Genomic DNA, 24768 nt, shown 5'->3' on the forward strand with positions numbered 1-24768 from the left:
TCGCTGCAGATACCAGAAACCCCACAGAACTATGAACTCTGTCAGGTAAACCTCACCTGTCTACCATGTGCAGTGTGGGGGAGGAGCTGAGTAACTCCAAGGGAAACGCCCATCCCTACTCAGTGCCAGTGCTGGTGCAGTGACCTGAAATGGTGCTGACATACAGACCAGAAGACCATGTGACTGACTCGGGGTGTACCGTCCCTTTAAATGTGAACAGAGTGTCGGGGAGGCGGGGTTAGAGAAATCTTTCCTGGTTTTTATTCATCACACATTTAGAAAATGAACCACACTATACAAATGTCCACCGTTCAGTAAAGAGACTCCTGCTCGAACCCGCCAGCCTCGCTCTGACGCGACCTCAGCAGCTCCTCCTCCTCTTCCTCCCTCGATGCAGTGGCGGACTTTAAGTTACAGGACCGGCGTCGATTCGATAGTCGTGCGGTGGGCTGCGTCGGTGGCCTGGGCGACTCGACTCTTTATGCTTACGTGTGAATCTTTTTCGTGGTCGCTGTGGCGCAGGTAGGCAGTAGCATGCAGAAACCTTTGGATGCGGCTCTCCTCTGATTGGCTGTAGGCTAAGTCATCACGCTAATGTAAAGGGGGGAGGGCGGGGCTTGTTTATTCCTCTCAGTCCGTGGTCGTTATTTACAGTATGACAACAAGGAAGTGAGCGTTCGAGTCGCACGGATAGGACAGGGACGGGCGAGCGTGTAGAAGGGGGTTTCCCGGTCTCAACGGGGGGAGCGGAGGGAGCAGCCCCTCCCCCTCCTTGGGTTTGGTGGCTGTCATATGAGGGCGGTCACGCTCAGAGGGATCCACACTTTATTTCTCAGACATAAAATTAAAAAAGAAAAAAAGGGAAAAAATAAAGATGTAAATTAAAATTAAACTAAGGAGAGCCGGCGGCGACAGGCGGGCAGGTGGGCGGGGGGAGGGCGGGCTCAGGCTAGGTAGCTGTACGTGTCCTTCTCGCCGTCCACTCGCTCCAGGTACTCCTTCTCGATCAGGATGTCAATGCATTTCTGTCCACAGGGGAGGGAGACAAAACACAGATACATCTGAGTCACTGAATGATCTCTGTGACCTCTAACCTTTAAAGACCTCTGACCCCTGACACCCCCCACGCTTATACAGTCAGAGGTGTGTGAGTTACCTTGATGACGGGGACTCGGGGTTTGAACCGGGATGACAGCTGGTTCAGGACTTCAGCCAGGAGCTGCTGGTGCTTCAGGACCTTCCTCATCTTCATGATCCTCACTATGGCAGCCTGAGAGGGACACAGGAGCACCGTGTCAGAGCAGGAAGCACTTTTTTTTTCCTGACTCCCTCCATAAAAACAGGTTTTTCAGAAAGTAGGTGAGGCAATAGTTCTCAGTGACCTGAGGATCTCCACACTACCACCCCACACCTGCTCTGACCCTTTGTTTCTTAAATCATAGAGTGGGAGCTGTGGGTGAAGAGGGAGAAGCTGCACCTGGATGAGAAGCTTTCGATCCTCTTCGATGTTCTTGTGAGTCGTCTCCTGCTCCTGTTTCTGCTCGGTCTTCATCGGCACGTTGATGTTCACCCTCAGCTTCTTACTGCACAGGAGAGAAAACACAAAGCTTCAGCCTCGCGCCTCCTTAAGCTCCATCACCTTTGGTGGATTTAAGGTCGTGCGTGAGTGTTTCTCACTTTTTGTATCCGAGGAAAAGTTTGATGACGGTGTCGGGTTTGAACTCCACCTCGTCCACGTTGGCGTTCTCGTCCTCCAGAACCTGAAAGTTTGGATACAGGTTAGATGTTATCTTAATGTTTCTATGGTAACGATTAAACAGCTGAAATGTTCCCACAGCTGAAAATCCCCTCCGGACACCTGTAACCTGTCGGGTCACATGACCTGATCCGAGCGTGACTGCTGATATCAGAAACTAAGACTCACCAGCAGCTTCGACTTTAACAAGATCTGAAGAACTTGAACCAAAATGTCCTGAAAGCAGAGCAAAGGTGGGGTCAGACACGCCGCCCCTCGTTCACACACTCGTGTGGAACTCGTGTGTGTGCGCTTACAGTTTTGATCTGCGTGCTGTCGGTGAGCTGCTGCACCGTGTAGCTGTCCTCCGTGTTGTACTGCAGCAGGATGGCCATCTGGAAGGTGGAGGCCTGCAGCGTGTACCTGTCAGCAGCAGCAAGAAACAAAGCGACTCATCACTAAAGCTGGTGGAGGGGCTGTGGAGTCACAGCGCCCCCGCCTGTGGGCTCCCAGACTGCATACGTACCTGTTCTTGAAGCAGTTGGTGACCAGCTCTCCCTTGGACAGGTGGTAGAGCCAGGTGAGCTTCCTGCCGCTGTGCCTGCTGGCGTAGAACGCCGTAAAGCGCTGATAGCTTCGCTCCAGCTGTGCAGGAAGAGAGGAAGAGGAGGGTTCTCAAATCGAGGTCTGTGGACCTTCAAGGGACCCTCTTAATGAAGAGGCAAACACACATTGGATACAGACACCCTGAACCTGCTTAGAAATGACCGCCGTGATGTGTGAAGTCATTTGTCTCCTGTGATCTGACATCATCACATTTACCGTATTTTCCGGACTATAGAGCGCACCATACTATAAGCCGCACCTACAAATTTTTTGGAAAAAACTGGAAACGTACATATATAAGCCGCACCGGGCTATAAGCCGCTGGTATCTCCGCCGCTCTCGGTTTTCCACAATTACTCGGCACTCAGCAGAGGGGGACAGACAACCCCAAATTTGAGTTATAACAAGTCAATTCACCATTGATTCGTTCACGCCGAGCTTACGTGCAGCGGCTCTATTTCCCTCCTGTAGTGCCAGGTCGATAGCCCTCAACTTAAAAGCGGCATCATAGGAAGTTCTTTTTGTGGTTTCCATGATGAGGGAGTTTGAAAAAAATCTCTTTTGTGCCTGCTGCTAGCACTTGTTGGCGCTTTCTTCTTTGATTTCCAACTTTGACGTCCCATGATTCATATCCTGCTAAAGAGCCCCCTGGTGGTTAAAGAAAAATCCACAGAAACGCCGCACCGGGCTATAAGCCGCATGGTTCAAAACGTGGGAAAAAAGTAGCGGCTTATAGTCCGAAAAATACGGTAATCTGTTTTTTCTGGTAAACAGCTTCTACATTAATCAGCGCCACCTTGTGGCAGAAGCAGAGTGCTCCGCCTCACCAATGAAGACGAGGAAGAAGGAAAAAAGGAGTTTTCCTGCTCCTGCCTGCTGATTCTCCACTGAAGGAGTTTAAAATGAGAATAATGTGATTTTTAATGTTTTCACAGGATTCAGATTCAAACATTCAGAGAAAATTCTCCTGATAACTTTGGACACCATCAGCATTAAAAACTGCTGCATCACAAACCCTTCGACAGAATCTGATGCATTTAAACCAAACAGCATGGATGCATTTATGAGGAAAACTGGTTTTTAAGTCGAAGTCGCTTCACATCTCTGAACTGCTGCGATCAATAACTCAAACGTCAAAGCCGTCAAACTACCCTGAAACGTGGGAGGGTTTTAACATGGTTTCTCATGAATCCGGACTTTGATCTCCAGGCGTTTTCTCTCTGAATGTTCGGCTCAGTAAGAACCTGATTTAGACTTTTCTAAAAGGAGCCCATTACCTCTGAGGGCAGAGCGAAGGTGCAGGACTGCTGGAACGGCCACGAGCCGGAGCTCAGAACCTGGATGCTGAAGTCCACTGCAACACAAACACAACCGAACTCCTTCATATGGAGGCTTCACCCACTTCACTGTGTGTGTGTGTGTGTGTGTGTGTGTGTGTGTGTGTCCTTACAGTCCAGAGGCTCAGAGTTGGTCAGGTGTTTCTTGAACTGCTCGTTCAGGTCTTTACTGACTCCGATGTCCTGGAACATTCGCTGCAGTTTGGACGTGTACTCGAAGCCACACGCTTGCTGCAGGAGGAAGAGGAGAAGAAGAAGTCAGAGGAATGGTGCAGCAGACTCTCTGACTGCAGCATTTACACACTGCACAGAGCTGTGAGGCGGACCTTGAGTTTGGAGATCATGCTGGCCTCGGCGTCGTCGCTGGCGCTGTTCTGGTGGACGAGACGTTTGGCCAGCATCTTGGCGTAAAACTTCTGGAAAACATCTTTGTCCTCGATGTACTTGAACACAACCATCTAGAAGAGGAAACACACCTGAGCGTCAGTCAGCTCGACAGGTGAGCAGCAGTAAGAGCTGATCCCTGTTCCTACAACCACAGAAAGCTCAGAGCATCTCACCACTTGGTTCAGAGTGTCCTCGAGCTCAGCCTCCTCGGGGTTCTTGGAGCTGAAAGGAAACAAAGAAAAGTGATGTTTTGATCTCCTCTGGAGCTGAAGCTGTTTCAGTGTTCCTACAAACAGGAAGGGAAAGAAAACCTGATGTACATGTTTGTTATTCTGTGCTCCCTTGCCCTCTTCCTGCACTGTAACATCTCTGAGCTCACTGCTCTTTAACTGCTCTGTACAAACGTCTTCTTGTGTTTTAAACCAATCAGGGTCGAGATGCTGCCCTGAAGTACTGAACGGAACCCTCAGTGAGAACCTGGTTCTCCCCTGAAAGCAGCCCTGCTGGACTTCCTGTCTATGCTGACTTTCAGTTTGGTACAGATCCCGAGGAAAAAGCCGATTAGGCCTCCTGAAACCTGCTCCAAACACACGTGATCACATGATCCTCAAAGATGAGCTAACAGGAAACTAAAATGATGGCTGAGCTGCTCATCACCGACCTCTTCTTCAGTAACGAGTCGCAGTATCTGGCCAGCAGCTCGGGAGACTTGCTGGATGACTGAGCCATCCTGGTGACGGCGTTGTTGTTAATGAAGCGACCGCAGGCCTGTGAACAGACACAGAGCGACCACGTTAGAGTCAGAGAGCCTCAGATTGCTCCACCTGGAAAAGCTCTGAGGCTGCAGTTCTTCTGAAGCCCACTGGAGGCTCTCTCTCTGTTTACTGTTGGTAATGATGTTTTTGAAATAAGATTTTATAAAAAGGAAACGCGTTACATCATGATGTCTACTACCATCTTTTACATACAGTCTGTGGTTACAGACCTTGTCGAGCGCGGCGACGAAGCCGGCGTCGTTGTTGAAAGCGGACATGACCAGAGCGTTGTACTTCTTATGGACGTCCAGGGTGGTCTGCACGTACACTTTGGGGTCCTGAAACAAACACACCCAGAGGTCAGAGGTCATTCATGCTTACAGGCTGTGGTGATATTAGTTTCGTTTGATGTTGCTGTTTTAGCAGCTCATCAGTGAATTGATTTTAACAGCAGCAACTTCATGAGGATACAATTTTATTTATTTATATATTATATATATATATATATATATATATATATATTATGTTTTTCTTCAATCTGCTTTAAAAACCAACAAAACTCATTTCCTGTTTGTGTTTGAGGCCACCACCTCCCGGCCGCGCCGCCTCCCGGAGCAGTGTGAGGAGCCGCGGTGCCTCCTCACACCACAGAGGCTTTAGCTCCTCCTTCAGTTTAAAAAATAAAAAAAAGATCTCCGTACATTGAGCGCAGCCTCGCCGCACTTCTCGATGGCAGCCAAGCCCTGGTTGTGGATGTGGGTCTCTAGAAGTTTCTTCAGTTCGCCGAGACCGTCGGTGATCCGGGACACCAGGTTGTACATCCTGCCCAGGTCTGAAACACACAGACACACAAACACTGAGCCCTGTTAAACTGTCCTGTTATTGGAGGCTCTGAACCGAGAAAAATAAAGACTTCATGTTGAGGCAGATATTAGATAAACCAAGTTCCTCTGACAGTGGAACCCAAACACCACGTGGAAACAAACACGTTTACCTTCGTTCTTGTCGGCGTCCAGGAGGTTCTGGAACTCGGTGTGGAAGATCTCCAGGTGCTTCTCGATGAGGACCTGCTCACACTTCCTGGCCAGTTCATCCTGGGTGGATTCGTGGAGGTAAACCTGCACACGGCGCTGCTCCTCCAGGAGACGGGCCTCCGCCTGAGGAAAAACAGTTAGACCGGCTGAATGTGATCATCCACCCACAGCTGTCTGCAGCTGTACGGCAGAGACCTACCTTCTTCATGTACTCTGTGACGGGGTTCTGCTGCAGGAACTCTGTGCTCTCACGCGTGTAGAACCGTTCCGTGTCAGTGAGGAACTGGCATTCAAAGTACTCCTTGTACACAGAGAGCGTGGGGCCTTTGGCGAAGGCGTCCTCCTCGTTCAGGCCCAGCTCGACTGCAGCAGCAGGACAAAGAAGGCGTTAATGAGCGCTGCGGAGCTCCATTAGCAGCACGAAAACAGTCAGAGAGCACAGAAACAACCTTCCAGCAAATTTAATTAAGACCAATTCTGAAACGATCCTTTCATTTTACAACAGCTACAGATGAAACCCTGCAGCACAGAGAACTGTGACCTGTAACCGTGACAGCGGCCCTCTCTGTCCATCATCATCATCATCATGATAATGGCTGAAGCTCACAGCAGCAGTTTGGAGGTTTTTCACTCCAACAGCGTCTCTCTGCACGTTTGGGACTGTTTTTAATTGCTACTTTCCCACCGCAGAGGAGCCGGTTTGCGTGCCAGTGCTCGTGCTGATCCCAATGAACCGGCAAAACGCTTAAGAACGGGCCCGCGTTCCCACCGCGTTTCTGTGAACTGCTCCTTTACGTATGAGCGTGGGTGGGTCCTCGTCTGGACACGGAAGCCGAAGCGCACAAACGTGGGAGAACACGCTCTCCTTTCTGTGCTGCAAATACGTTTTAGGGTCCAAACCAAACTCCTGCAGCATCTGTGTGCAGCACAGAGGGAAACTCAGACAGATTAGAGCAAGACGACAAGTACGCACTTTGTGTCCTTTTATCTGTGATATGAACTGATACAAAGCAGCGAGTTCAGCCTTAGAGCCCAACCTAATTCACAGCCCTGAAAATCGCTTCGCTTTTCTCGAGTAATACACATGTAATATGGTAGAAAACTTGATGTTGAGACGGCAGAGTCACGCGTTCTTGGTTTGAGACGAGCCAGCTTGCTGGGCCTGAGTTGAACCCGTTTTTTGTGGTGGAAAAACCGCTGAACGGTTCAAATAAAGGCACTGGCACCGGAACCCTTAATCTTCACACCTGATCTTACTCCTAATATATGTGCAGTCAGTGAACCCCCACCCCCACCCAAAATAGAGATGGTTACAAACTCTATGGAATCATTCTCAGACTACCACTAGCCCACACTAGAAGATCACAGGTTAGTTTTATTTATGGAGACTCCAGCACCTTCATGGTGGTGTACTGGTGATGCTACCAATGAATGCATTCATATGGAAGTGAAACCGTGCGCGCGCGTTGGGACATAAACCCTTGATTACAGTCAGTATTTTACCCCCATAATGAGCCTGAAGAAAGCTCAGCTACACCCTCAGCGTGCCTGCTCGTTTCCTCTGCTGTACTCGAGGACCTACCATAAGACTGGACGACACCACTGATCAGCCGGGTGTTGATGGTCTCACCGTTCCTCTCTCTCTCTATCAGCTTCAGAACGGCGTTTGTTACCTGATGGGGGAGACGTTGGTTTAGTGCACATGCAAAACTCGTTTTATTCATCGTGTTTCTTTAAAAACTAAACACACCTGTTTGTTGAGGGGTCGGAATAAACACTCCCTCCAGGTCACAAGTGCCAGCTGAGAGGATGCAGAGGAGAACGAGAAGGTTAATCAACAGTTTGCATGAATCCGTCTGCTCTGGATCTTTATCGTGGTGACATCACTGAGAGCTGATCAGACCAACAGAAGCTTTCAGCTGTGCTCTGAAGTAACCTCTCTGAGGACCAGCGGTTACCCACAGCATTCAGGACCGTCAGACTTACTGAGTATATCTCGTAGATGCCCTTGCGTCCCTCGTCACACTCTCGTCTGACCCAGTGACGGTTGAGGTAGGCACAGATCCCGTTGAGGACCTTACTGGAGAAACGGTAGTCCTCCCACTGCTGGGTGTAAAACTTCAGCACACACTCGTCCATCAGCTCCTCGCCATCCTGCAGACAAGAGGAGGAGACACAGAGGACGTGACGGCTGTCTGTGATGCACTTGCTGAGGTTGTGAGTGGGAAGCGTGGACTCACCTTGAGTAGGCTTGTCAGATAGTTCTTCAGGAACTCCTTGAGCCGCTTGTAGAGCTCCAGGCCTACAAACTGAGCCCCGCCTGGAGTGGTGGACTTTTTGGAGGGCTTTGCTGGAGGCACGGAGCCCCGGCCCTGGCTGGACTGGTGGACGCTGGTACAATAATTATATACATGTCTGATCGAAGGGTTAAGGTGCAGATGTCACGTCAGGGTAAACACTGATCACTGCATTCCTGACAGCTGGCTGTATCATCATGAGCAACTACCTGAGGAACGTCCTCCTCCGTCTCTGCAGTTACACCGAGCTCACACGGCCGGGTGCACTTCATACTTCAGTGTTCAACCTTCAGCAGGACTCTACACTCATTATGCACGCTGCAGCTGAATTTGATGCAGTTGAAAGATTGGGGGGGCTCCTTCTACATAAATACAAACATTACTGACACTAATTCAGAAAAGCTCACAGTCTTCAACAAATACTTGAAACTTGAGATTTCAGTGTGGACATGACGCTGAGGAGTGACCCTCCCAGCAGCACGTTAATGACCAGCCTCGTGCGGCAGCTCCGCCTTCCCCAAGGGGTTCATCGCTGCCCATCAGGGATGCTCAGCATGAACTTTCAGTGAGAACATGACCTCTCTGCCTCCCTGTGCTAACATGTTTATCTGAGCTGAACCCCAGCTCTGCAGCTACACACCAACCACCCCGACTCCACCAACCCTCCAAACGCCACTGCAGTGTTTCATCATAAATCCTCTCATGGATCCCTGAACATTTAAAAACCGAGGAAGCGTTTGGGTCCAGAAAACATGAATGACATCAAACTGAATGAGTGGATTCAGGAAGCGTTTGCCTCCATGTGCTGCACTCGTACTCATTTACAGACACTTACAGCAGCTACAACGATGCAGGCGCAGCTACGGTGTCCCCCTCATTCATGGGTTCGGGTTCATTTTTGGCTGTTGTGACAGAAATGTCTCAACTTCTGGGAAAAAATAAAGCATCTCTTCTTATTTCCTATTTATTTGCTTTAATAGATTCTTAGAGCGAAACAGAGGTTTTCTTCCTGTTTGCAGGACTCTGCCCGGCTCGGCTGTAACTCAATAATGAGCTATAAAGGAGGCAACGCCGCACAGAGGGTCAATATTTCATGTTAGGATCGTCAGCACTACTGTTTCATTGTAACCTCAGGGATTAACTCCTTTAAAAAGCCTAATCTGTAATCCTGGATTATTTATCAGAATTATTCATTAACATGAAGCAGTGTTTGGACTTGTGTCTTTATAAACCAAGTGTCTCCACCTCAGTGTCTACAGGTAAAACAAGGTGGGCGGAGCAAACGGCACTCGAGCGACAAAAAGCCGACAGCCGTCCCAAAAGCGGACATAAGATTCGGAGACGGTCCGGAGCGGCTGCAGGCAACCATTAATAATCCTTCCAGGGATATCTGGAGATTTACTCCCTCTGATAGATCTTATTACACCGGGCAGACTACGCTCTGTCCTCCATACCCAGCCCTGCCTGTAGCTTACTAACATACTGAGTTACTGCACTTATTATTTTTATATGGTGAAAAAAAGGGAAGGTTTGTCTAAACACACACACACACACACACACACACACACACACACACACACACACACACACACACACAGGATACGTGTAGAGTTCCATGTAGCGGGACTTGGCCATGCTTTGCCGCGTGTACACCTGCTGGATGCCAGCCCGCAGGTCATCCCATATCTGGTCCAGGCCTATCTGTTTCAGTCCGTGGGGGTTCTGGGTCCTGTTGGACGACATCGTGGCGGAGCTCAGTGTCCTCTCCGCTCCCTACCAATGCCCTCCCTTTCCTGCTCCAGCGAGCGTGTGCTCCTCCCCCCGCACCTCCTCTCCTTCTCTTGAGTTCGGTCCCGACTGCCTCGCTTTGCTCTCAGAGTCTGAAGTCCATCTGGGGAGGGGGGGGTGGCAGTGGCGGCGCCTCGGGAAGTTGGTTGTTGGCTGTGTGAGGCGGGATGCGGTCCCACGCTGCACGCCTGGGTGGCGCTGTCTGCCACTCCTCCACCTAAAAGCTTCAGCACTCTTCACCAGATGACCTGCAAAAGGTAACAGACACACCTGATTAATGACCTTTGACCTATCACCATCAATCAAAAACAAAAACAAACCTGCACGCGTGCGTGCGCGCGCGCACACACACACACACACACACACACACACACACACACACACACACACACACACACACACACACACACACACACACACACACACACGAGATTCTCAGGATTCCCTTCAAACATACGGACCTGGAAGTTCACCTACAGCCGGCTCTGCTGGAGTTTATCCAGGTGGGTTACATGGATTTACCTGCTGACACCTGGCTCTGAGCCTGCAGACACAATGCTGACCACAGCCTGACGTCACTCAGCTGAGGAGATTAGCGCACTTCATCGCCTGCCTGGTTTCCTTCACCACAGCCAAGCCTCACTCAACAACACCTCCACGGCCAATAAGACTTTTTTAAACACTTTAAAGCAGACAAGGGCAGAAACGCATCGTTTGTGTTGCTAAAAGGCACTCAAACACTAACCTGCCCTTCTAGTCTGTTCCCTGTGAAAGCAACAGTCATACATTAAAGATGAATCAGAGAACACCCTCAAAGACTCAAAGTGTTTAACACCGGGGTGGGGGTGGGGGTACCTGTCTGAATGACATGACCTGAAGGAGGTGCTTTAATAAAGTTCACATACATGAATTTCTTTGTGACATAACTTTGGAAAACAGTGATGTTATGTGGTTTGTGGATTTATGGGGGAAAAAAAACAAAACAAAAAAAAACCCGTCCTGTGGGAAACACTGAGTCACGCCTGTCGCACCGTGACAAGGGTCAACATCAGCAGCATCGAGCGGCCGGCTCATTAGGGATAAGAGAGACCTGCCAGCTGTAATTTCATCCCTGCTGATGGGACGAGCAGGACGTAAACCAACACCACGGTTTGCAGCATCAACATCTCTGAAGCCACAGACACACACAGGCCATAACTACTACAATATTGCACACAAAACCTTTAGATGATTTAATCCAGCCAATAAAAGTTTGTTCAAACTCTTACTCGATTCATTTACTTCTTCTGACTATAAACTGGACTGAATATCATCGAGATTTATTAGCTTATGTTCAGTCCTGGAAAAAAAAAAAAAAGTGTTTCACTGACGACAGCAGCTGCAGCCCTTACAGCTGAGCTGGAGCCTCATTAGCTGGTAAGGATGGAGCCTTTCAGCCTTCAAGACTTTCACTTATAATCAAGACTTCCTGGGACAAAAACACAGAAGTTTACACTTTCAGATGACTGCAGGAGCATGAAGTGGGCTCACAAACATTAAGACTAAATCGGTTTCTCTTTAACCTCCTGATTTTAATCAAATCCCATCACATCTGTGACGTCAGCTGTATTTACACGTAAAATGACCAATCAGAAAGTCCCATCAGGCTAATAAGAGTCTGCAGTCAACGGCTCCTCCTGCAGGCCAATCACACCAACTAATGTCAGCAAACAGCGTTTCCCACCTTTCTAAGAAAGGAGCTAAATCAGAGTTTCAGACTGAGGGTGAAGGATGCCCTGCAGCAGTGCGTGTGTGTGTGTGTGTGTGTGTCTGTATGTGTTAACAGTATTCCAGTAGAGCTCTGACAATAAGAGCCAGCCGAGGGCTGGTGAGAACTTTGGGAATGTTGTCGTCCTCTTGGCATCCAAACCAAATGCACGGCTGTGATTTTCTCTGCCTCATGGATACGCTGACAGTCATTCTGAGTAATCTTTGCTAAACTTGGACCACATGCGGTCACAGATGTCAGGAAAATGCAGATTTCAGTCACACTGCAGCACAGACTCATGGTGGCCCCCCAGTCAGAGAAAAGAGCCCCTGAAATACAGGGTCATAAACCCCGATGTGAGGCAGGAGGGGGTTTCTTGCTCTAAGTGGCACAGATGCAGCACTCAGATATACTTTTCTCTGTGAAAGGCCCCACTAAACTAAAATGTTAATAACTGACAGATTTCTGCCCTTAAATCACCAATAAACCTATTAATAGCACAAAGTGCAGTAAAGAAAAGAGAACGGGTAATCAGAAGAAGATATGGCTCACTGCTACTCCATGTTTATCCTTCAGATCATTTGAGAACAGACTGAGAGCTGCTGCAGTGACTGGAGGAGGAGGAGGAGGAGGGAGGAAGGGCAGAAGCTGCAGCCTTCATGTAGGCAGCGCTGCTATATTTAGCAGGCCCGGGCACGACCACTCACGGCTATTGGGGCCAGATATTCAGGACGTGACGAGGGCAACTGTTTACTTCCTGTTCTTACAGTTTCCCCCGACGATCGCTCTGATCACATGACCAAGTGAATGCAGGTAGCTAAGACTAAGGTGCTCTTCTAGAGGCGTGACTGGTTTTTAATTGAGACCTTTATTTTACTATTCTATCAGTTTTTCCATCAATTAATTGGTAATACTTTTGATCTGTTAATGATAAATGTTCTAACATGAACTGCTCATTGGTTTCTATTTTAGAAACTTTACGGTTTAAGTGCAAACATCCGTCAGAACAAACTGCACCCTTTCATGTCATATTTATAAAGAAACAAACTTGGATTGTTTATTTACAGTAATGCCAAATACAGTACGGTACCTTCAGCCCGTCGGCAGAGTCCTGACTGTGTTTCTGCTGGATGAGGTAGATTTGGTGTGTTCGTGTGTTTGTGTGCGTCTGTGTGTTTCAGTGTGGCACTGAATGAGTCAGTGTGTTTAAGTGTTTAAAGGAGCATGAAGAAAAGCGAGCCCATCAGCATTCTCAGAGCTCAGGTTAGTCCAGCGTTTCCTGCTGCAGCAAACACGTTCTGATGGTGTTCAAAATTAATGTTAATAATTCAGCGTGTAACCCAGCAGCACCAGCTTTACCGGCCTGAGGGAAAAAACAAACATATATGTTTATTTATTTTTTGGCGGTTTTATTCGACAGTGCAGACGGGAAGGTGGGAGGAAAGATGGGGGAAGAAAGCAAAGAGTGACAGGTCGGGACTCGAACCTGCAGTATCTCACAGCATCCATGCTCACCTGTTCTTCCACTGAGCCACCCAGGCGCCCATATTTGTATATTTTTTAAAAGTTAATATTTACATTTTATATGAATCTATAGCTGATCAACATGCTCCAATGAGGACAGAGAGCTCTGCAGCTGCTCCACCCACCGCTGTTTGTTTCTCACAGTAAATCTACAGAATCAAATGTACAGATGACCTTTGAACTGAGTCTGAGCTGATGATTAAATCAGGCTCAGCCTATGCTGTAATACTTTTATTCACACGTGTGCTCCTAAACATGTTTCTATTGCACAGCTATTGTTAGTGTCAGATGTGGGTGAAACACTCGCGCTCACACGGTGACACCTCCTCAGAGACCTCAGCTGTGCACCTGACACACAACTACAATCATATATTCACACACCTTGTTTGGGAAGATCACGTGCACACAGATGTGGCTGCCTTTAGATGGATGCATGCAGACGAGGTGGCCGCTGTCAGCCCGAGGCAAACATTTACAGGACGCCTGCCAAATTTAAAGACCTCTCACTTTATCTGTAAACAGCTTTTATGTTCTTCCTGCTACCAAACTGTGAGACAAAGCAGAGCAGCTGAAACACTTATGGTGGACTGACAAAGGACTCCTGGTGGTGTCTTGTTGATTGTGATCACAGTAATGAGTGCTGCTGCTGTCAAACACTCACTTTCACACCACCTGGGCTCCATCATTAACTACAGTTTCAAACTTTTGTTCCAACAAGCAGAGGCTGAACCTTTAAACAGCTGGAGCCCTGAATACAAACATACCATAATATTTATTTAAATCAAACAAGACAAGCTAAAAATGTGCAGCCTTTGCCTCTTCCCTGCCTCCTGCTAACAGTACATTTAAAAACACTGATCTAAAAAAGTATTAATGTCACAAAATAGTGCCAAAAAGGCATTACAGGTACCTACAGTGGAAGGTGGGCCCGTCAGCTTGTTTTGGCTGAGGAGCGGCTTAAAACCCAGACATCGGTCCAGAAACACAAACACAGGACTCCACCCACTGAATGACATTTTCCTCAAAGCAGCGTGATGAAGACGAGCGCTGCACCCGGAGGAAAACCCTCCTCCTGCTCCCACAAACACAAATCGTTTTTTTCTAATATTGGCTCTATATGATGTCATAAGGAACCATTTGCAATTGGCTGCCTATCAGATCAAAGTTGGCCTAAAGGGGGAGAGGCTAAAACAGCTTGTTTCAGACAGAGGACATACCATAATATCAGAGTTACTTTGATCAGTGAATCACGCACCAAAATAAAAATAAAATAAAATCCAGAGACCTCTAAAAAAGTCTGATGTTCACGTCACAGGAGCGTCCCTCCCTGATCGTCTTAACCGTTTCATACTGAGTTGAGCTTTTCAGCCTTTCCTCTTCAGCAGCCCCTACCTGAGCTGTTCCCATGGCAACTGGGGCAGACAATACCTGTGAGTACCCATTGGACCACAGCAGGTAAGAGTGTAAGAGCACTGTGGCTGCTTTGCTTCCTGTTCTTGCGATGGTGAGAAAGGTGCCCTTCATGCCGGCGCTGTGATCAGCTTTCAGATTCCCGCAGCAGCAGGTATCCAGTGGCTGACCTACAATCAGCTCCACAGCTGCGCGCCCACGAGCAACGGGATGAGGAATCTCGCCGGCAGCTTGTTGTGAAACGGGAATCCCAGCCCGTGGTCATCAACAGCAGGTCTTTGCATGTGGCAGGAAGGCAGCGGAGCTCAGAGGTCATGACTCGTGTCAGCAAACAGCTGACCCAAATAAGCCCGAACCACAGAAAACAGACAGCGAGTCCTGCAGGAGCCCGTTTATGCAAATGAAGAAGAAACACCTGCGCTCTTCTTTGGACTTTAACTCTTTAAGGTGTCGACAGGAAAAAGGCTGAACCCCACCTGCGGCTTTCCAAGTTCTTTAAGGGTTTTATGCTATTGGCCACTGGGAGCACTAACGAGCACACTGACAAATGAGGCGTGCTGTGCATCCTTCTCCCTTACAGGGTCTAATCCAGGGGTGGGCAATCCTAGGCCTCGAGGGCCGGTGTCCTGCAGGTTTTAGATGTGTCCCTGATCCAACACACCTGAATCAAGTGGCTGAATTACCTCTTCAGTATGCAGTCAAGTTCTCCAGAGTCCTGCTAATGACTTCTATATGTGATTCAGGTGTGTTGGCTCAGGAACACATCTAAAACATGCAGGGCACCGACCCTCGAGGCCTGGAGTTGCCCACCCCTGGTCTAATCGTATGATTTCTATAAGAGTCAGCAGTTAATGGCCTGTTTATGCTCACTGCTGTCACCCTCGCAAACAGCAGTACGGACCAAAAGTGATGTCACTGCTGCTGGTGCAGCAGTTCGGTGTCATTTCCACCCACCATGCGCCTCTTTTTGTCTTTACCGCCATTGCAGTTACACATCGGTGCAGCTCAGAGATCCTCTTGATTACTGAGGATGAGATGCTGCCACAGCTGGAAAATGTGAGCTCCACGATCGCGCTGCTTCCTCCTCTAACTTCTTCTGCTCATATTTACGAGCTGACGTGGACTTCTGCTTCACCCATCGTTAGGACGGCGAGCCCTCGTGCACCAGTAGAAATGGTTACAGGACTGTGACGATGACACAGAAGCGGCTCAGGAATCCAGCATCGTGGCACACAACAATCTGTTAAACACAAACCATTTCTAACACAAAGTACACATTTATGACTGGGAGGGGCTCTGTGCTGCATTCAGGAACAGTAAAGACAGAACGAGGATGAGAGCAGAGAGGCTCCCACAGAGGGGCGGCGTCTGCTGCTTTTAAACAGACTTGTTGTGCTTCATTTCTCCTTCTGTGCTGCACTTTCACTGTGGGCGGGGCTTCGGGCAGCTCCCACACACAGTAACAGGTAACCAGGCGAGTCAACAGTCACATGTCACTCAAAGTTTTTAACCAGGAGACAAATCTGTGCCACAAAGTTTGGAAGATGGAGTTTAATGAGCCAGATGTGATTAAGTGTGAAAACAGCTGCAAAAAAGATGCATCCAACTGAAAACCAGCAGCAGCCTGTTACAGCCCCGCCCCACACACCTGTGATATTTATTTTAAAGAGAGAATAAGAGCAGGTTATGTTTGCTTGGTTTTACTTCATCTGATGGAGAGCTGAGCTGAGCACTTATGCAGGAATAACATAAAATCATTACTGTGATACAGTAAAACTAATGAGCGCTGCTATTTTAGGTCACTTCTATTTGATATTATTCCAGCAGTGTATCTGATTTTATTGCTACACGTTTTTGAAGGTAAATTTTAACTTTCAGTTCTATTCACACACCAATCCCAGCCCAGGACTTTGTACCGGGAGCAGCCAGTTTGAGACGTACACACACCTTCATCAGGTGAGTCCAGGAAGGTTCAGCTCTAGAATAGAACGCCTTTATTGTCATTATACAGGATGTACAATGAGATATGTTCTTACCCTGCAGCCAGCAGCAGCAGAATGACTCCAAAACCTCTGCAAGCTTTCATATCAGGAGCTCCCTCAGTGTGGCCGAGAGGTAAACCAACTCCCAGGGATCAAAGCTCACCTGCATTTTTGCTTTCTGAGCTCGAGTCAAGCATGTGAGAGATTTGCTGAAGAGGAAGGAAGCAGGAAGAAATGAAGAGCGGGGAGTGAGCGGCGCTCATAGGAGCTCAGTAAATCAGATTAGCCCGGTCTCAGACTCAACAGCCTATTAGCCCACATTTACCAGGAAACAAACTCAGCCAAATACACAAACACCTGCCAGCACCGTTCACACACCCCAGGAGCTCATCTCTGTCCTTAAAGCCGAGTTTAACTGAAACACAAATCTTAAATTCTGGCAGGAACTGAACCACCACGAGGAGCACGCCAACGATTCTTCTGCAGAGCGGAATCAGACGATACCTGATTAGCATGAGCAGCGTCGCTTCAAAGGAGCCCAAACAGCGAGCAGACAAACCTGGACGAGTCAGAGGGAAGAGCGGCGACACGACGGCATCATCTGACCTGACTGAGCAACACGCAGTCACATGTTTCTATGTTATTAATAACAATCAATTCTTCACGCGTCTGCTTCTCCTGCCTTTCACAGCTATGTAATCAGACAGTCCAGCAGGAATAAAATGTTTTTAAAAGTTATTCTTTTTATGGATATGTGCGTAAATGTGTATCCAAAGAGATCTGTGGTTTCATTTACAGTAATCGCTCACTACCTCGAGGTTCGCTTTTCGCGGACTCGCTGTTTCGCAGGTTTTCAGTCAGTATTAGTGAAAAATATTTATTGCTGTATTTTTGCTGTTTCGTGGGTTTTTGTGGTACTCGTTCTTCACATGCGTAGTACGTGTTGTACAGTAATGTATATATTTGGTGTATAAGTGTGTGGGGAGGGTTTATAAAAACTTAAAATAGTGTATAACTACTAAAATAATGTATAAGTATTAAAATAAATACAGCGTCCCTACTTCACGGACGTAACGATAAGTGAGGGATTACTGTACATCAGTGTGACAGACGTCACAGGAAGTCTAACAAAACTTGGACAGGCTTTGATTGTAATTTATCATTAATTGGTAATTATTCCATATTTAGGCCTATTTAATAAATATATCTGAAAAGGTTTGGTGACAGTTACTGAAAGCTCTAACAGAAAGCACCGCTGAGCCCGTCATCGATGCAGCGTTTGCTTTGTAATGGACACAAAGATTCTGGCCCATCATCATCATCATCCACCTTCTCTGACATCATAAAAATCAACAAGCTGATTCAGGAAGCAATCAGCAGATCATCAACGATGGAAACATTTGTTCATTTGTGCTCGACGCCCTGATGCAAACCCGTCTATGCTGATGGAGCCTAATTAGGCTCATTAAGGTCTTCATTAACTACACCCTCAGCTCCCTTATGGGAGCGACTCTGTTTCAGCTGATGAAACTTTATATTAATGTCCTTTAAACAGCACTGCTGTTCACTGCACCTGCAGGAATATGACCCTCATGTTTCTGCACTCATTAAAGTTTTTCATTAAAAACGCCTTTCTGGTAAAGGTGGTTTATGAAGCTGACTTTACAGAATAAAAATAAATGTTAAATAATCTGCATAATTATTCATTGAAGGTATTCCTATGAGTTGTGTAAAAGTCAGACTGATCCAGTTATAACAAAGTGACATTAATTCAAGTTCATTTGGAACATTCTGCATTATTTACACAAAGACTGAGAACAGACCCCCTGTGGAGGCAGCAGCACACTTAGATGGTGTCAGTTTGTGTCCCAATAATACTGATGAGATCATATTATCCAACTGTCAGATGTCATTTTAACATCAGCAAGAAAATGATTTCTGCTGGGCAGGAAGTACACACGTTTTCCCACCTTTAAATCGCTCTATTAGCTGTTTGGAAGTATTCCCGATGATCCCGTCCTCTTTACAAACCACTTCCTGTCCTAGAAGGCTCACTATTCATTTTTACAGTGCTTAAACGTGCAGATTTCAGCTGTCCATGCTGAGCAGAGAAAGGATCAAACATCTGAACTCAGCATGAGCCAGCAAGCTCGGGGGGAGCGGAGGATAAACAGACACACACACAAACACACACACACAAAAAAAAAAAAAAAATACACATTTCCCATCACATTACACACAGAAAGCAACATAACTCTGGGAGCCACAGAATGAGGGACAAACTGCTCCACATCAGTACAGTGTCAGGAGAGGAGGCGGGCTGCAGTTTGGGGGTATTTCGAGCTATGAAGAGGTTGACCGAGCAGAAACACTTCCACAGAGCACCACGGAGCATTTTCTTTGTTTGCCTCCAAATAACCACCTGAGAGGAAAGAAGTCTGAGGCTGTTTTATTGTGGTTAATACTTTAACCTACAGCAGACCCTCTGTGCCAGCACTGACTCCTTCCTCTGTACAGTCTCAGGACAGCCTGTAACAGCAGGGCTGCCGGTCAGGGTCCAGATGGACACTCAACATTTGTTAGTCATCAGTGTGCAGCATAACACTTGTTTATTGGCGAACGGAGATTAAATAATAATTCATGCCTCCATGTCCTGCTGGCTGGCTCAATCTATAAGTTAGAGCATAATGTAGGAGCAGACTGATGTTACCAACAAACATCTGAAAAGTAATTGATACTAAAGCTTTAAAATAAATGCAGTGGGGGCTCCCTGCACCCTCATGGGCTGTGAGGCGGGTCACTCCCCCCACGTTGTTTAAAATAGTGCCGGGTCCATTATATTTTTTTAAGGAAGCAGAGCTGGTGAAGAGGACAGGAAATCAGCACAGGTAATCCAGTCAAATTTCAAAATAAGAGAGCTGGTGCAGACTAAATGCTCTGCTTCTGAAATACCTGCGGTCTGATTTCACTCACACAGCTGCCGTGTTTTTGGGGTAAAGCTGCAGCAAAGTTTTTAATAATCTGACAGATTTACAGATGGTGGCAAACCAATGGAGCAGACTCAGCTTTCAGTTCCCCCTCAAGACACCGGCTCTGTCGCTGTGTCAAACACACAGCGGTGGATGGGAGCAGCTGAAAAGATCCCCTTCCTAACTGTTTAAGCTGCTCAGGTAACACCTGATAGACTTATTCTGGCTTTTTACCTGTAAAGGTTGGGACTGGGGTCACAGTTTCAAACCATGTTGTCATAACTGGAAAAAGGTTCTCCTTCACTCTGGGATCTCTCCATCAGATCTTCAGTACAGTGATCCTCACCTTTCACTGGGGTTATGTTCCAGAGATCCCGCGACAGGTGAAAGTGGCAGTGCTATAATAAACCCTTCCCACACTCCCGTAAACCTTCCCCACTCTCTTACTACAACCTGAATGATGAAGTTGATGAATTATGTAGCTGCGCAGTACTGACGGCGATGAAGGTGGTGCAGCATCCTCACCCTCCAATAACCACTTCTTTATTTCAGAACCTAAAATGTCTTATTTAATATCAAAACAGACGCCTGCCAGCAGGAAACTCTTCATGAGCAACTGTTTGATTCACAGGTGAACTCGATCCGAGGGGTCACTGCAAGCAGGTGGCCAATCAATTTCCCTGACACACTTTTTAACCTCCCGGGCCGTGAGGTCATCAGCTATGTTGAACCCTGCACATGCTGAATAAACCATTTAGAAACTAGACACCGCTTCCTCCAAACTCAATATCAGACACGCACTCCAGCTTCAGGTCCTCCTTCAAGCTTTTACATCAGCGCAAGAATTCAAACAGGTGGGCGGTAACAGGTGGGCCTTCCACAGTCAGGTGAATTAAAGTAGAAACATAACAGAACTGCTCTGTTATAAATAAAAGCCTTTTCTAACCTGATGGTCTAATTATCGATTTTCTTTTAAAGAAATTTTTATATCAAGGATACAAGAGTAAATATTTTATATAAATATTAAACTGTAAATAAAAAAAACATTCATCTTCAAAATAACAGCCCTGATAAAGAGACCTTAACCCCCGGGGGAGAAACTTCTGTCTTGAAATTTTTCAGAGCTGCAACATTTTAAAACTGCACATGGATCAGATTTAAATTCATATCAAACTCAAACTTTAAGAAAAAGTAGTTAATAAGGCAGTTGGGCTGCTGGCTCATTATTTAACAGAGACAGAGGAAACAGCAGATTTATTGATCTTACTTTCTAGAATAGATTTCTGTGCTATAATCATAAATGACCAAATATAAGCAGCAAAGTCCTTCATAAAGAGTCCTGCTCCTCCACATTCAGCCACTAGAACCATCACAATTAGAAATCCATCAAGCAAACATGTTTTTAAACACTTCTGAGGTTTGTGCATATTTAGCTCTTTCAGACTATTCAAATAACACTTTTATCAAAAAAAAAAAATGCAGTTCAACACACTGATGTTTTCATCCAAACCTTTGAGACGATCATAATTAAAAGCAGCACATAAATTCAGATCGTCCGTGTCTTGGTGCAAAAATTTGCCTTCCAGTATTTACTTACAAATATTTATAGAGCACTGTGCAAAAATCTTGAGCCACCCCTCATTTTTTAAATTTAATTTAATTGTTATTCATCCCTGTCTCTCTTCCACAGCATATCTTTTTTTCTCTCCCCCCTCAGCAGATGACCCCCCCTCCCTGAGCCTGGTTCTGCTGCAGGTTTCTTCCTGTTAAAGGGAGTTTTTCCTTCCCACTGTCACCAAGTGCTGCTCATAGGGGGTCGTTTTGACTGTTGGGTTTTCTCTGTGTAGGGTCTTTACCCACAATACAAAGCGCCTTGAGGCGACTGTTTGTTGTGATTTGGTGCTATATAAATAAAATTGAATTGAAATTATGAATTGCTTCCAATAATACAGAAGAAAAAAAAGAAAAAATAGAGGAAAGTGGACAAGAAGAAGATAGAAGAGGTGGCAGACCTTAAAAAAGTAACGCACTTAAGAAATAAGGGACAAAAATCCAGCAAAGACCTGTGAGACACATCTGGCCCTTCAGCTGATCATCTACTGATCACTGAAGTCTGCGTATGGACAGACTGTAGGACTCAGCGCCAGGACAAAATCTAAGTGATTTAAACGGTGAGAATCCGGCACAATAATCATTTCGTACCGATATTTTGTTTTAAAGGCCAAAATAAGTGCAGTGCTGAAATTTAGAGGGGATGTATGACTCCAGAAAACTGGGTTCACATCAAAGGAGTCACTCTCCAACTTTTCCAGGAGTTGTTCTCTGACAGGTCACTGCCAGCCATAACTCAGACATCACCTCTCCTGTCTGATGTTCTCCTAACGTCTCCAGGGCAGGAAATGAGTGATCTTAACATTGCTGCGCTTTTCCAGGTGCTCCAAGAGTGAGAGTCACGTTCAAATCACCACACCGCTTCAGGGGGCCGAGCTGAATAAAAGCAGCTCCTACACAGAAATTCGGCCATTTTTCAAATATAATGATGCCCCGCGTCTATTAATTTTTCAAATATTTGCTGCGATTATCCTCCGGAATGGAGTCAGACGCTGCTACGCAATACTGCTAGCTCTTATTAGCCTCTGAGGCTCGATTAGCCTGTTAGCTTCATCTACTGCCCGGACGCTGGGTGGACAGGTTAAAAATCAAAGCACAGCCTCTAAGTGGTCCACATTTACCAATCGCTTACTCACAGGTGTGGTATCGGGATTGTATTAAACATAACCGCTGTCTTCTTACAGCCAAAGGCAGAGGCCAGGACAGACTAAGTGCCTGGTGTAAAATGGCAGCCTAGCTTCTCGAGCTGCTCAATAATGAGTCAGGAAAACAGTTCGCTAACCGCCTAGCATTAGCATGCTAGCTCTCCGCCAGCGCTAATCGGGCTGAGAAAAAAAATTCGCCGCCGACCCAGCGTTTAATGTCTCCTTACCATTTTAAGGCAGTCGCTGTCACTGTGTAACCGTCAGATGAGTTTGTTTTCAGGCCCCAAATCGGTGTCCCACCGCCGTTTCTGAGTGTGTTTGCTGTGGGTAGCTAACTGCGACCGCTCCGCTCCTTCGTTCGCACAAAGATCAGCTCACAGAAGCCAGCGACTCACGCTGCCTTCAGGGGCCCTCGGAAATACGCACCTCTCCGCTGACAGGCGCACGCACTCACTGTTATTACAAAGGAATCCTAGGGCCACATATATGGAAATTTGTTTTTGCCATTGAAAAAAAAATGAGGTTAGACAGAGCTAAGCCATTTAAGTTATTACGTCTGTCTGAGCTCTGCCTACAAGCTTGCATGTATAACATTATGAAAAATATATTGGAAGGATTTTTTAAGTGTTACATTCTGAGAAATAAGTCAGCAGTGTTCCAAAATGAAGTCAAAATGCTACCGCAGAATAAAGTTAAAATACTACTCGTGAAAATAGATGATATACTAATAATACACTCCAAACACTACTTGGAGGGGGGCTGCCATAGAGGGAGGCAGGGCACACCTGGACAGGTGACCAGTCTGCTGCAGAGCTAACACACAGACAGAAACCCATTCACACCTACGGGCAGTTTAGAATCACCAGTTATCCTAACCCTGTCGTGGTCCCGGGGTTTAGGACCCAGAGATTTGTAAAGTCTTATTATTGTTGTTCCTGATTTGTTTCTTTATTCTAGGATTCGGTTCTGTTTCTATTATATTTCCTGAGTTTCTGTGAGTTCCTGTCTCATCTCTGTGTCCTGTTCTCTGTGCTCCCCCGCCCCCCCCGCCTGCTGGGTTGTTCATTCATGTGTATTGTGTTTATTATATTTCCTCAGTGTGCCTGCCTGCCTGGTTTATGTCAAGTCTGCGTTTCTGTTTCCATGTCTACTTCCTGTTTTATGTTGCCAGTCCTGTGTATCGTGTGCTTTGTGTTCAGGTTTGCTTCCCTCGTCTCGTTAGTTTGATTCAGGTCACCTGTCCTCCCCTGCTGTCTCCACTCTCCCTGATTACCTCATGTGCATTGATATTGTCTGTGTCCTCATCTATGACTCCTCTGGCTGTGTGATTCCCAGTTTGTACCTCTGGCTCCAGTCCAGCTTTGTCTGTATTTAGTAAAATCTGTGTGTTGGCAGCAATAAAGCTGAGTACTCTTGATTTCAATCCTGTCTTCTGAGTCCTGCACCGGGGTCCTTTTCCTGCCACACAGCAGTCTGTGATAGTGATGAGAAAATGAAGCTTTTGTGAAGCACTGAACCACTTGAACAATTGTTTCGGAAACAGGTTCATTACTCGAAGCTTCAATTGTAGCGCCCTCTCCTGGAAAAGCGCAAAGCTTTCATCTACACACCTGCATGCACACACTCACACACCTCAATGATCTGAAGCATCTTTGCATTATTTGAGGCACACACGTTATCACCGAACATCATGATATCAGGTTCTATTACAAATAAAGATGGATGACTGTGTGTGTTGTGTTATTGAGCAGAGAAAACATGGCATTAACTGGCTGTGCTTGTGTAACTACCGCTTCTGCGTTAATCTTGTTAGGACAGCGTCCGTCATCACGTTGAAAGGACGAGCCAGCAAAGGTTGTCTTTAATTCATAACTCAGCAGTAACTGATGGCCATAACAACGCTAAAACTGTGCGAGTATGAACCTGGATGACCGTCTCGCTCCTTCACTCGTAACCAGCGAATCACCTGAATCAGTCACGTGATTCATTCCGAGAACGAAGCAGGTGCTGCTTCGGACGTCATATGTCACGTGATTTTTTTCGCTCTGAAGCAAGCTTCGAAGCAGTGATCCTCTGGAGATGTAAGCCCGGGGTTCGAAGCACGTATCGAAGCTTCAGTTTCAAACTCTCATCACTAGTCTGTGACAAACCCCACTAAGTCCAAATGTCACTACAGAATAAAGTCCACATGTTAAAAATAAAATAGTATTCCAAAGTAAAGTTAAAATACTCTAATGGCATAAAGCCCAAACATTAAGAATAAAGCTGGAATATTACTCCAGAACCATAACTGAAATACTTGTGATTCACGCACCGAGTATTTGGAACATGGTAAATGGTCCTCTGTATCGGTGGACTGTTCTGGGGCCCATTCTTTAGTCTTCAAACAAGTTACCTCTAGGTCAAGTTATTTGTGAACATCTATTTTCATCACTATTTTC

The 24768-nt window shown here is 46.6% G+C and overlaps 1 protein-coding gene across 1 annotated transcript; it reads right to left on the minus strand.

Moving 5' to 3' along the window:
* Window positions 1-238: 238 nt before the first annotated feature.
* Window positions 239-22713, minus strand: LOC115799266 (cullin-1). The gene is made up of 22 exons (XM_030756330.1): window positions 22555-22713; window positions 9755-10187; window positions 8095-8269; window positions 7841-8008; window positions 7605-7655; window positions 7437-7527; window positions 6054-6217; window positions 5815-5977; window positions 5522-5652; window positions 5051-5158; window positions 4727-4833; window positions 4239-4287; window positions 4005-4136; window positions 3792-3909; window positions 3619-3695; window positions 2262-2380; window positions 2053-2158; window positions 1925-1972; window positions 1678-1760; window positions 1478-1583; window positions 1157-1270; window positions 239-1025 (listed from the first exon to the last, which is right to left on the minus strand). The coding sequence occupies exons 2-22, from the start codon at window positions 9892-9894 to the stop codon at window positions 945-947; spliced, it is 2331 nt and encodes a 776-aa protein (XP_030612190.1). The 5' UTR covers window positions 9895-10187; window positions 22555-22713; the 3' UTR covers window positions 239-944.
* Between the last annotated feature and the right edge of the window lie 2055 nt (window positions 22714-24768).

Source organism: Archocentrus centrarchus, chromosome 20, assembly GCF_007364275.1.
Source record: "Archocentrus centrarchus isolate MPI-CPG fArcCen1 chromosome 20, fArcCen1, whole genome shotgun sequence".
In the NCBI taxonomy this organism is placed as follows: domain Eukaryota; kingdom Metazoa; phylum Chordata; class Actinopteri; order Cichliformes; family Cichlidae; genus Archocentrus; species Archocentrus centrarchus.

Coding starts and splice junctions, on each gene's coding strand:
- LOC115799266 (XM_030756330.1), bottom strand. CDS start 9,894: ATGTCGTCCAACAGGACCCAGAACCCCCACGGACTGAAACAGATAGGC. Junction 5,653..5,814: donor GGACGCCGACAAGAACGAAG/GTAAACGTGTTT, acceptor TGTGTGTTTCAG/ACCTGGGCAGGATGTACAAC. Junction 1,271..1,477: donor ATCGAAAGCTTCTCATCCAG/GTGCAGCTTCTC, acceptor TGTCCCTCTCAG/GCTGCCATAGTGAGGATCAT.